The sequence below is a fragment of the Eretmochelys imbricata genome, chromosome 18 (assembly GCF_965152235.1).
Source record: "Eretmochelys imbricata isolate rEreImb1 chromosome 18, rEreImb1.hap1, whole genome shotgun sequence".
NCBI classification, from domain to species: Eukaryota; Metazoa; Chordata; order Testudines; family Cheloniidae; genus Eretmochelys; species Eretmochelys imbricata.
The window spans coordinates 22171672-22185085 of NC_135589.1; the positions used below are offsets into that span (position 1 = coordinate 22171672).

General features: G+C 45.3%; 1 protein-coding gene across 2 annotated transcripts in view; it reads right to left on the reverse strand.

The window, feature by feature from the left end:
- Positions 1 to 13414, reverse strand: part of ACOT7 (acyl-CoA thioesterase 7) — a 112191-nt gene that overhangs the window by 29450 nt on the left and 69327 nt on the right. For both annotated transcript variants that reach the window (XM_077837414.1, XM_077837415.1), the window contains exon 7: positions 6887 to 7003. In XM_077837414.1, the coding sequence (XP_077693540.1) occupies positions 6887 to 7003 (117 nt within the window). The remainder of the gene's footprint in view (positions 1 to 6886; positions 7004 to 13414) is intronic.

Consider the following 13414-nt stretch of genomic DNA (forward strand, 5'->3'; position numbering starts at 1 on the left):
GTGGCCTCTTTCTGATTCTTTGGAGTCTTTCGGCTGGTGATAACACAGTCAGCTGAGATCTCAAGGTTGCATCTGTAAAGGCAAAATGCAACACTTGACAGAGGCAGCATTGTTCACAACAGACAGAGCAATGATTCCCCCGTACTTAAGGGCAAGCACAGTCTACACAATAGCATAATTTGCCCATCCCAAAGCAAGCGCACATAACCCACGGGAGCCCCAAAATGGTGAGTAAGCACAGGGTCAAGCATGACTGATTGTTTCATGGCTGTACTGTCCTCTGGGTATCTGTGCCTTGTGGAGAGCCAACAGCGGCAGGGGGCCCCTATACTGAACACTGTCCCCACGTTTTCCACAGGAATTCATCCTGGAAGATCTCACTGCTGAGGGTGACCTGGGAAGCAAGGGACAGTCTTCTACTGCAATGCGGCTTCTGCCCTGGCCCACCTGCAACTTGCCTGTGTGCAGCAATGGTCCTCCCGCCCCTCACGGCAGTGGCATGGACAAGTTAGCCTTATTGGGACAAGGAATAAAGTGGCTCTCCCAAGAAACCTGCACAAGCACATTGCCCAAGTTCTGGATGAGACCTCTGAAAAGATCACTGAGGCCAATTACCACAATGCGAGAGAGAGCAAATCAATGCCCTATTCCGCATCTAGGCATGCATGCAGCCCTAACCCTCCTAGCCCCAAGAGCCCGCACTTTCTCCCCAAAATAAAAGCCGCTTACCGGGAACCGTCTCTGGTGTTTGTCCTTGTCCAGGCACCGGCCACTACGACTGGTTACCTTCCTCCTGGCTTGAGAACAGCCCCTGGCTGCACGCATCTAGGGATTCTGGGGTGTCTTCCTCCACCTCAGCACCCTCGCTCCCCCTTTGCTCCTCCTCCTCCTGCCTTGTTGAACTGGGCTCTGAAGTGTCCATGGTGGTACTCAGAGTGGAAGTGGGGTCGGCCCCAAGTATCGTGTCCAGCTCTTTGTAGAAACAGCAGGTCATGGGGGCAGCACCGAAGCGGCGGTTTGCCTCGTGGGCTTTGTGGCAGGCATTCCGCAGCTTCTTCATTTTAACCCTGCACTGCAGTGCATCCCGGTCATGGCCCCTTTCCATCATGGCCCTTGATAGCTGCCCGAAGGTATTGTAATCCCTATGGCTGGAGCGCAGCTGGGACTGGACAACTTCCTCTCTCCCAAACACCGATGAGGTCCAGCACCTCGCCATTGCTCCATACTGGTGCTCGCGTGGCACGTGGAGGCATGGTCACCTGGAAAGATTCGCTGAGAGCACTCCATGCCTGGCTGAGCAAACGGGAAGGGGATTTTCAAAATTCACAGAGAATTTAAACGGTGGTTCTGACGGTTGGTCACCTGAGGCCAGGGCAGTAGAGTTCAAAGTGATGACCAGAGTGGCTAGAACTGGCATTGTGGGACACGTCTGGAGGCCGATCAGAGCGCACTAACAGACCAGGGCGTCCACACTGGCGCCATGGCGCTCCAGCGGGGGTGCACCAAACTTTATTCCACTCACCGAGGTGGATCACCAGCAGCACGGTAGCCGCGGAGTCGGAGCACTCTACGTGCCTTGCCAGTGTGGACGGGTAGTGAGCTAGGGCTCCCGGGGCTCCTTTAATGTGCTATAACTCACAAGTGTAGCCAAGCCCTGAGGTGTTAATTGTAACAATAGTAGGTAAATAATTTGCAGGAAGAGGTGCGATTTCCCTTGGGGCTGTCCCTTTTACATAGGGCAACAGGTAGAATCTCTTGTAATGTTCTAAGTACAACTTCTCTTGCTCCTGGACTGAAACGGCGACATTTGCCACAGTGCTGGCACACATGATACAGAATAGGTAAGGAACAGGTGGGTTTCTTGAAGGGAAGGATGCTCACTGTCAGCATGTGGAAATCATTTAATTTGATCCAACCTGCTTCTGAAATGTCAATAGTTATTTCTGCCTCATGTCTCCTACTGCACCCCCAAAAACAAACTCTGACAGAGTCAGAGCACTGATTGGGCACGTTTTCCAGGTTCTCTGTAGCTCTTGGAGACTTCCACAGTGCTCAACAAAGACATACTGAGACACTTTCAATCCTGGTGTAAGTGGGAGCAAATCTATTCGCGTTAGGGACACTGCAGCACCATTCAGCAGGTCTGAATTCGGCCAACTGCTTTTATTGAACTGGCCATTGCAGCGCCACTGAGGTTCTCCATTTTAAAGCACTGGGCAGCAACACATGAAGAGAAGGCAATTGCTATAGTCCTGAAGGTCTCTCTAACCAGACGGGGATGTCCCCTTTGGGAACTCCAGCTAGATTCTCCATGGAGCGACAATATGCCAAAGGGATGAAGCAGCAAAAAGGGTAAAAAACATTAACTTGCCCTGACCCTGGCCTGATGTTGTACATTACAGACATCTAACAGCCCATTATTTAAGCTAGATACGCTTCAAGGAATTCTGTCCCAGGAGATGGCTACGAAACACAAAGGAATAAGACTGTTCTGTGTTCACGCGGGGACTCTTTCAGTCTGAATTTACAGAAATTTTCCACTACGTCCAAACTGTTAATTGAACTGGGAAAGCCTGGGTTTTGGGAGACAGCTTCTCTCCACTCAGGGATGAGGAAATCTGACCCACATTTTCTCCTGTAAATGGCTTAAAAGCTATTTAATGAAATTTAACCTTTTGGTTTTTTTAAACATTCCTATGCAATTTCAGCTCCTTAAGGAAAAGAGGTGTTTTTCTTTACATTTCAGATTTTAAACCAACTGAAGCCAGAAGCAGAGCAAGTGACCTGTATACTAAGTTTACGTTTTGTAGCTTCATGCATTTCCCTTAGGGAAACACATTATAAAAACAGAGCGTGGAATAAAAGTGATCTCTGAAAAGAGCCATGATACAGTAGTAGATAAAACAAAGGAAATGCCCAAGATGGGGTTGAGATTAAAGGTAACATTTTCTAAAAAGGGACATTTTTCTTTAATCATGAGAGTGCGTCCACAAGCACTGGGCCTGACTCTGGAAGCAAAACTCCCCTTGACTTTAACGAAAGCCCACTCAGTCCTGTAAGCTTAGGCCTGGGTTTTGTGGGAGGTTAAATAAGAGCTTCTTTTCATTTTCATGAGAGTCCTGAGGGTGCTGCTGATTGGATGGGTCATGCACTCAACATGAAACCCTTGAGTTAGAGAGAGGGAAAGACAGCCAGTTGGCAACTTGGGAGGTGTTTTATACTTTGTTATTTAAGGACATTACTCAATGAAAGGAGCTACAGTAGAAGTCCTCGTTTCCCTTCTGATTTGACACATCAATTACTAAAATCCAAGAAACCACATGTTCAGTTGGCACCAACAAATCACAATGTACCAACCTAAAAATGTTAATTTGCCCACATTTTGGGGAGAGAGGTAGATTATTCGGCCACTTCCATTCAGATGTAGAAGTGTACGTTAACATAAGAATGGCCATACTGGGTTAGTCCAATGGTCCATCTAGCTCAGTAGCCACTGTTGGGAGACAGGATGATACCAGACGTTTCAGAGCCAATGAACAGAACAGAGCAATTATCATCGAGTGATCCATCCGGACGTCCAGTCCCAGCTTCCGGCAGTCAGAGGTTTAGGGACACCCAGAGCATAGGGCTACATCCCTGATAATCTTGGTGCCACTGATGGACCTATCCTCCAGGAACTTATATAATTTTTTTGAACCCACATACATTTTTGGCCTTCACAATGTTCACTAGCAACAAGTTCTATATGTTGACTGTGCATTATGTGAAATGCTTCCTTATGTCTGTTTTAAAAACTTGCCGCCTATTAATTTCACTGAATGACCCCGGTTCTTGTGTTACGTGAAGGGATAAATAGTTCCCTATTCGCTTCTGTCTGACCTTCATTTGGTAGGGGGAGAACTTGTAGGTGACACACACATTGGTGATAGGACCTTTCCGGTCACACCAAAAAAATGCTATCTAAATTAGGGTCTCATACAAACTCTGGGCAGACTTTGATGGACACACTCATTTGTTACGCCAAATCCCCAAGTCTTTACTCAGGCGATGGAGTTTTGGTTTCAGAAATGAGTAAAGACTTCATAATTTGGACTCTACTGGTGCTAGTTAGGACTTCAATTTTATTAGCTTTTAAAACAAAGATTTGCTTGAGTTTGTCTCCAAAATTACTTTTCTGCACTGAAAACAGTCTGTGTCCAAAGCAGCTCCTGTTGGAGGAAGAATCCTATTACAATCCTGATTTTTAAAATTAATTGCTGGAGAAAGTTCCTTACTCTCTTGAAGTTTGTATTCATAAAGATTTCCTTTAAAAACCCCAGCACGCTGTGTAAATTCAGTCTGAAGGCATCTGCAAACTTTCCCTGGGATGTAACTTTAGCCAAATCATACTCTAATGACATGAGTTTACTGGCTATCGCATGTTCCTTTCCACTCATTTTTAAAGCACAACATTGGGTTTCTCTGCATTGTTTTTATTGCAGGATATTTTAAAAACTCATTTTGGCTAGAACCCTAAAAACATCCTGTCTCTTCTGAGCAGCTGGATAAAATTTTGCTATGGATGGAATATTTTCTAACAAGAACAAATCACATTAAGTTTACCATCTGCACTCTATACATTCTAAAATGGTTGTAAAAATCAAGGCTACTAGAAAAAAAGATTTTGATTTCATTACTTGTTTTTGAATGTGCAGTTTCTCTGCTCACTGAGGGAGCTGCATAATTATAGATTAATGCTGACATTAATCATGCCCCTCTGAGCTGGAATTTTGAGAAGCTGGTATTTCAGCCATTATGTAATTTTCTGAAATTCCCCACCAGCTCAGACCTGAAGAGCTTTGTGTGTCTCAAAAGCTTGTCCCTCTCACCAACAGAAGTTGGTCCAGTAAAAGATATTACCTCCCCCACCTTGTCTCTCTACCAGTTCAGAGTAAGATATGAAGGGCTCACGACCAACACTTATACACGGTAAAGAAACTGGATCCCTCCAACTTTGGGATTCCATTTCACTTACAGACCAACAACAACGTAGGCCAACTACTTTTACAAATGAGCTAACAATAAGCTTGGGAACCTTAAACTCAACTGGGCTAGACACTAAAAATCATGGTATTAATAAAGACACTGGATTTATTGCATATTACACAACAATCTGTAACCCACTAGCCTCCCTTTTTGTCCTGTGGCTGCAGGGTTAACCCTGAATGACCCCTAAGAATGTGTTAACTACCCATGCTAAACAATCTGTTCCACCTTGCATGTAGCACTGATGCTGGGAGTACCCTTCCCAGACCTGAAGAAGAGCTCTGTGTGGCTCAAAAGCCTGTCTCGTTCACGAACAGAAGCTGGTCCAACACAAGATATTACCTCACCCACTGCTGCAAATTAATGGTGCAAATATCCAGCACTCATTTCCAAAGTAACAGAAGGCAGAATTCAGAGTAACAACTGTGTTAGTCTGTATTCGCAAAAAGAAAAGGAGGACTTGTGGCACCTTAGAGACTAACCAATTTATCTGAGCATGAGCTTTCGCGAGCTACAGCTCACTTCATTGGATGCATCCATATGGATGAATATCACCTACTCCCTTCACCCCTATACCAGGTTGGACAGTCAATGAGCTTATACATCGTTTTATGTCAGCAAATCAGATTTTGGTAAAAATGTGTGTCCTGAAGTGACAACTCAAAATCTCAGTTATCCCAAACAACAACAAAGTCTGCAACTTGGGGGGGACTGGTCACACTGAGGCCTTGACAGCCTGTGCAGCAATAAAGAATATCCAGGGTTGTCAATTTTAGACAGCAAAGGTGAGTGTTAGGCAGACACAGAATTTCACTGATTCTGACTGAATACGTACTTCATGGTGCATTTAGCAGTGTCATTTATTTAGGTAATTTGTAACAAAACTGCACGATGTCAGGCGTTCGTTTCCTTTAGTTTAGCACTGGCAGGGAGTACCTGCTGTGTGCAAGATGGGAACCGAACCGCATGAACTAAATGTTAAGTCGTCTAGGGAGCCCATACCAAGCTCATACCGCAGATATTCTGCTTGCTTTTAAACCCACATGTGCTGCTCCATTCAAGCAGATTGGGTTGCATGCATGTAAATGAGAGGGAAACCGGCTCATTTAGTCTTTTTCTGCGGCATGCTTTCACCTCAGGTCAAGAAATGCTGCAAGCCTGACTCCCCACACGGCAAGGGGGAAACAACTTCATAAATGCTTATGTAAGCCCAAGTGCCCAAAAGGTTGGGGGGCCTGTCTGAACAGAATGCCCACAGAGCTCTGCCTCCAGCATCCATATCCCTAGAACCGGAACTTGCCCACAGGAGTACTGCAGTGTGGTTGGGAGACTGGGTTTCCTCGTTGACTATTTTTATAAACAGGAAACACACCAGGAACACGAGACACAAGTTAATTTGATAACTATGGTTAATGAAGTTCTCTTTTCTCAAGTAGATAAAACATATATTGTCTGCCTGAAACATTTCTATGAACTGTTTTTATCTGACAACAAGTAGTCAGAATGACCATTACCGCTCCTTGTGACAGGGACGCCATCCCTACGCATGTATAGATTACCTATTATGGCCTTGGAATCCAATGGAGTGGGATAATATTTCAAGATGAACATTTTGGCTCAGTTTTACCAAATCAAATCCACTGGGACCAGTCTAGCAGCTAGGGTGCAGCACCAGACTGATTTCTCCAACCCGGTCTGCCTGTCTCAGTCTCGTTTCTCTGGCCACAGACTGGGCTTTCCCTTCACTTGGCTCCCTAGCAACCAGACACAGGTGTCATGACGGTGCTTCAATGCAACACTAAGAACGTCCAAAACATTTAAGGAGCGGCTTATCCCCTTATGCTTAGGGCTGGTCCTTTACCTTTTTTGATCTTCTCATGGAAGTTAATAGCATCCACAGAAGCTGTGACAATGTTGGTCTTACAATGGCGAGCAGCTACAATGCCAGCTACCTCATCCATTAACTTCATAGTGACACCTGCAAGGGGAGAATTACAGATTAGTGATCAAACTGAAGACAGGGTGACATTCCTCAACTCAAGGTTCTTCTGAAAAACAACAGCAAGATACATTTCAAAGAGGACAAATTGTAAATGAAGAGTTAGCTACTGCCATGGTTTCCTGCACTCTGAACGGGCATTCACTCTACCCCCATTCTGCAGGAAGCTAAACTCACTCGAGTGGAGGGGGTCGTCTCTCTGGGGCACAAAGGGCAGCAGACTGCGCTCTCCTCTCCACTGAGATGCTGGGAAAAGCTGACCAGGGTTGGGTTTGGGTTTGATTTGAAATGAGGAAGATGTGAGCAATAGAAATTCCACTAACTAAACTTTTACAGTCTGTCCTCCAAAGAGGCCAACATACACTTGGCTTTGGGAATATACTCACTAGCATCTCTGCATCGTTTATTAAGAGACTACTGTACCAACTAGACACTTCACAGAAGTAACCGACTGGCATGGCCCCTGCCCACAGGCACTTAAATTGTCAGTGTAGCCACGAAGCAATGTGTATGGTTGACAAACCCTAGAAAGGATGGATTGACAAGGAATCAGGATAACAGGAATACGCCCCCCACAGCCAGCCAGCCTGAAGGCACAGGTACATTATAATAAATATCTATAAACTGCGTCACTGACCCCTTTATTGCAGGGATCCCACAAGGCATGACTGTCCAAGAGGGATTCAAATGAAAGGATGGTACTGGGTTGTGAAGCAGGTCAGCAAGGGCATTCCACAGCCGGTTATACTCTGCATGTAGCGCACGTCTGCACTAAAAACTTAAGTTAACCTAGGTTAGGTTGACTTACAGCCACCACAGCAATTACTGCGTGGTTCACGTCCACACTGCCCTCCTGTCGCTGGTGCACTTCCATTGACTTAAAGGGGCGGTGTAGGGGCTGCCCTGAGGCTCCTGGCTTCCTGCCAGGCTGTTGCCTGGGCTCCCTGGCCCCCGCCAGGAGAACTGCAGCCGCTGGGGTTCTCTGCTCCTGTCCCCACGAGCCCGGCAGCCACCCAGCAGGGACCAGAGAGGGGCAGCCATGCTCCTGGCAGGGAGCAGAGAACCCTGGCAGCTGCGGTGCTCCCGGTGAGGAGCTAAGAGCCTCGGGGGACAGGCCCCAGGCTCCCAGCCGGGAGCCTCAGTGTGTCTGGGTTCCCAAGGGGAACGGGGAGCTAGGCCCCTGGGAGGCAGCCCAGCTGGGAGGGAGGAGTCTGGGGGCAGACTGGCTCTAGCTGGAGCCCCTGCCCCACCAGGCTTTCTTATCAATTTCACAGCTCTAGTATGGAGCCATGAAATTGACAAGAATGACAGCCCACAGCCAATGTAAGTATCCCGCAGTGTCTACCCGGCTACTGCATCGCCCTCCTACATCGACATAAGCCTTACACCTCTCGTGGAGATGGAGTTATGTCACTTTAATAGGGCGCTTACATCAGAGGGAGCAAGGCTGCAGTGTAGACACTGACATAATTAGGTTGAAGTAAGTTGCCTTTTGTCGACCTAACACTGTAGTGCAGATCAAGCTTAGACTTCATTACTAAGCAGTTCAAGCTTTAAGGTCTCATGTGGCATAGTTGTATACTGCTCCCCAGTTATCAGAAATCTAATATGTTAAGAACACAGTCTCTGTTGCCTTTCACGGGCTGAGGGATTGTTCATTACACTCGCAAAAAACAAGTGAAGGAAGCACTGATCATTTGCTTGTCTACCCAATGTTTAGCCATTACAGACACCTTATTACGTAGCCTTTTGGCCTGACAACACGGCTTATAACAGCAACAGAGTCTGTGATTGAAAAGAACAGAGATGCAAAGGAGACCCCACCCTGCTAATGGATTACAGTTTATTTTATTAATTCAACTCATATCAAATGTGACCTGTAGGGCTCCATTCTGTGGTGATAAAGGCAGACCACCACCCAGCTTCTCTAAGCACTGCTCCGATGTCTGCATACACCAGGGATATTCAGAAGCAAATGGTCTGTCCTAGAATATGCTACAAGGACATATAGTCTTTAAATCATAAATTGCAGGTTTCACAGCCATCAATTGCTAAAAATACTGTCGCGGTTTTGTTAAAAGGCAGAGGCAAAAAAAAAAAAAAAAAAAAAAAGCGGTACTGAGCATCCTGAAATATATTTAGCACAGTCTTCAATCAAAGGTAACCTGCACTTCACCTCAAAAGCTCTTATTCCCACTATACCCAATGGATGCGAAAATGAAACTATCAATCTGCTGTTTATCTGCAAGTCGGGTAATTTATGCCTTTTACTTCATGTTTTCACACAATCAGATGACAGATTTGTGACCCAGTTGTACAGTACTGCAAAGAACGGGCAGAGAAAATTTTTCAGGTAATCCAAGCTGAATCTTCGAGTCACTGCCGGCAGAATAACCATGTGAACCAAATGACAGACAGAAAGATGGACCAATAAACATGGAGGATCTTTGTCTAAGGTATTTTGTGAGAGTCAGCACTGTGCTGCATGCTCATTTTGGGATAAAACTACAAAACAACCGGAAACTTAAGGGCGCAATCCTTTTGCCAGAGACCAATTACCAACGGTCACGGCTGTGCTCTGCTTTGGACACGGACACACTGGCATCCTCCGACTCTGGGGACAGAGGATAAGGAATTATTTGTATTACCTTGATCCCACTGAGCTAGGCCCTGTAGAAACACCTGCAGAGATCTCCTGACCTGAAAAGCTTGCTGTCTCACAACTGAATGGTTTATGATGATAGAATGGAATAACAGCTAGCAATGCACACTGTTTGAAGTGCAAACTCCCCTAACCTTACAGGGAATTCAGCAGAACTGCTCAGTTTTCTGCTGTCCAGTGTATACTAATAGAGAGGGAAATCAAGTAATGAAGTAAAATGAACTGTACCTTTTCAGACATCACCCCCCCCGCCCCGACACGCCCACCCCCAATCCCAGTGCTCCTCATGCTCAGTTCCAGGACATTTCTTCCTTCCTGCAGATGCTGACTGCTCTGCAACCACTTACAGTCTTTCCAGATGCTGGTGCTTAAAATAAATTGTTCCCAATGGATTTCTACCAAAATTCCATTCCTGCTCATTTAATTTCATCCAACACATCCCTTCCACTAGGAAGCTTTTCAAACACACCGCGCCCAGGAAAGGCCTAACAGCGTTTCCACTAAAAGAAGGTTGCCACTGGTGGCTGAGACTCCTGCACATTGAAGGAGTTGCAGAACCAAACTCTGGGGCACCAAGCTCAGATCCTTAGGTCTCTCTTTTAACCTCATTCCCTTGAGAATTCCCTCAATTCCCCATCTGTAACATGAGGATAATACCACCCCCTCGCCTCATGGTGGTGTTGTGAAGGTAAGTGTTTGCCAAGAACTCAGATACTATAATGATGAGTGCCATACAAAAAACCCTTGATGAAACTGATAATTCTGACTTCAGAGCAGGGCTTGAATACTACACAATAAATAAGGTGCGCACACTGAATCATGAGGATAAAACAAGATACTGAATATCTGCTCACTGGAGTAAGCACCATCCACCCTGTGCACTTAGTGAGGCAACCTTAATTCTTGCATCTCCTAAATTTTGAGTGTTTGATTGTGTAAGCTTAATACTGTTCTTTTAACAGTTTTTGCATCAGATTTCGTGGATTTTTTAAAAAGCAAACTGAAAAAAAAACAAACAAATTCCTTCATGTGGAATCATACTGACACACCAACATGGTTCATCAGCAGGGTTGGAACCTATAGATCCACTGCACAGACCTCTGCCACCTGAGCTGAGTAACTGATAGCAGTAGTAGGCTGTCGCCCCCTTTGTGTACCAGCACTACTGGGAGAGGAGACACTGCCACTGGGTCTCACAGATATTTTTAATAGCAGAGGAATGGAGACACTCAGGAATTTTGGGTTCCATTTCAGGCTCTAGTGGGGAATGTGCTCTAGGACACAGACTTCTGCCCTTTCCTGCCAAGCTTGATCCCTCCTGCACCCTCCCCTCAAACCTCTCCAGTCTCTTCCCAGCTCCTTGTGCCAGTCCCATTCTCCTTGCCTACCCAGTCCCAGGCCTCCACTCCCAGCTCCCGGCCCAATCGGTCTCTCCTTTCCCCTCCCCTCTAATCCAACACTTCCTCCCCAGGCTTCTCATTCACTCAGTATCCCCTAAGCACATCCCCAGCTCCTCCCTTCTGGCTCCTTGCTTCAGACTCTTTGCCCAGCCAGTCCCAATTCTCCCCCAACTCACAGGGGGACATTCAGCCTGGGGCACACACAGGGCATGCCAAATTTCAGCCCGAACAGCTACAGTTTGCTCAAAAGTTATAAGCACCTGGAAACAGAGTCTTGTAATGGAAGGTGTCAGGCAACATTGAGAGGCAGTGGTACCAGCCCCTTCTCTAGCAGAAACCTGCTGCCACCCTATCTGTACTAACAGTGCAGCAGGTACAAGACATTTCCTACAACATTTACATGTACATTTCCTACAATACCTTCCCACAGATTAAGGCATTTAAAGCACGTTCCCCCTTCTTTCGAGAAATGAGAGCTAAAGTAATAGTGAAGTCGGACCATTCATTCTTCACGGCGGTCTGGATGTCTGGTGAAGGGAACTCACCTTCTGTGGATAAGCAAGCTGTTTTATACAGGCTGCATTTATCATATTCTATTGTATGTAAGATGCTATAAATAGCTTAAAGATTCACTAACACAAGGCAAGTCTGCCAAGTACAGTTTATTAAATATGTCATTTTATTCCACTAAGATTTAGCCCTGCTTGGCCTAAAGCAGAGCACATTGTAAGATTCCACTGACAGAATATCTAACGGTTACTAAAAATAGCACAGCGCTGCAAGCATGCGAAAACGGTGACATCCTCTCCAGCTCCTTTTACTGCTTCAAAGCACAGGATATGAGCTATAAAGTAATAAAATTGCATTTTTCTTCAAACAATAGTTTTTCTACCAAATATGGACAGTTCAGGGAGTAGCATGGAGGTTTAACACCTTTATTTCCCCACCTCAGTATCTGCAAGCTTCTCAGCAGCGCTGCTGGAACAATTTGTATAGTGGGGATGCTGAAAGCCACTGAACCTGTAAATCCTGTATATAATGGAAACCACTTCAAGCCAGGGGATGCGGCAGTGCCCCCAGCACCCTAGTTCCAGCACCTATGCTTCTCAGAACAAACAATATTAATCCACGTTCCTGACAGCATTGTGGGGATCTTTGACTAAGTGCGGAGCAGAAGTATTTGTGCCATTCCTCTTCTAGTCAATGAGACATTCATAGGAGAACTCTCAGTATCTCTGATTAAGCACTAGACCAAGATTCTGAGAGAAACCCAGAATTTACTGTACGCTCTGTACCATGAGTGCTGCTGTGTGAACTGTAAATGTGCATGCAGCAGTAGATGTTTTAGTCTGTTTTCCTATTTTGTTACGCACATTTGTAGAATGCTTTGGGATCCTGCAGGATGGAAGGTGATGTGTACAGTTACACAAAGCCACACATTGATCTATGAGCAGTCCCATGATAGACAAAGATTTTCCCCCAAGGCCAATATTCTTCTGCCCCAAAAATCTCTCTGCACTTTGGATTATGGAACCAGAAACCCAATATTATATTCCGCCCCCCTTCATACAAGCAAAATCCAGAAAGGTACTAAACTACTTGCATCTCTGAATTTGACCCAAAGTGGAAGAGCTCTCCTTTTACATCCAAATTCAATTACATTCTCTATACCCACTGCTCTCATTACAACTGTCTAACCTGGTTAGAGCAGAAAATGCCATATCAAGAAACGGAGACTTAAAGAAAATATTTATTCTTATAAAATAAACAATCCCTCGCTATTTTTCACGTCTTCATTCTGGATCTTTGGCTTATGCTGCACCCTCTGTTAGTGCCAGAGGGTTGAGGGGTGTAGGCTGGATGTTACCTACGCTTTTGTCCACTGCAGTTGGTATTGATCTGACCTTTTTACAGTGTATTTGGGAACTCTTATCTACTTTCCCTTTCTGTACACACCTCTTTCCAGGTTCACACTGTAAATCCTTGCCATTTTCTTATTTCTCAGACAATGGATGCTGCCAACCAGGGGAACATTACTTCAGCAAATTACAGTAATTTCATGTTCTGTATTTATAATCTGAGATTTGCAACTTAAAAGATAACATAATTGTAGGATTTACATTACTCAAATGTTCACTTTGTTCTTTCCCACATTAAAAAAAGCAGCCGTGCTTGGCCTAAATGTGAATCCAAACATCTGGTACTGCAGATATTTTTGAATGTAACATTTAACTGTCTGTGGATCTTAAATTTTGACAGCATGTTGACTATCTTTGAAAACATTGTTAAAAATAGATCCTTAAAACAACTTTTCAAAAGCATCTGATG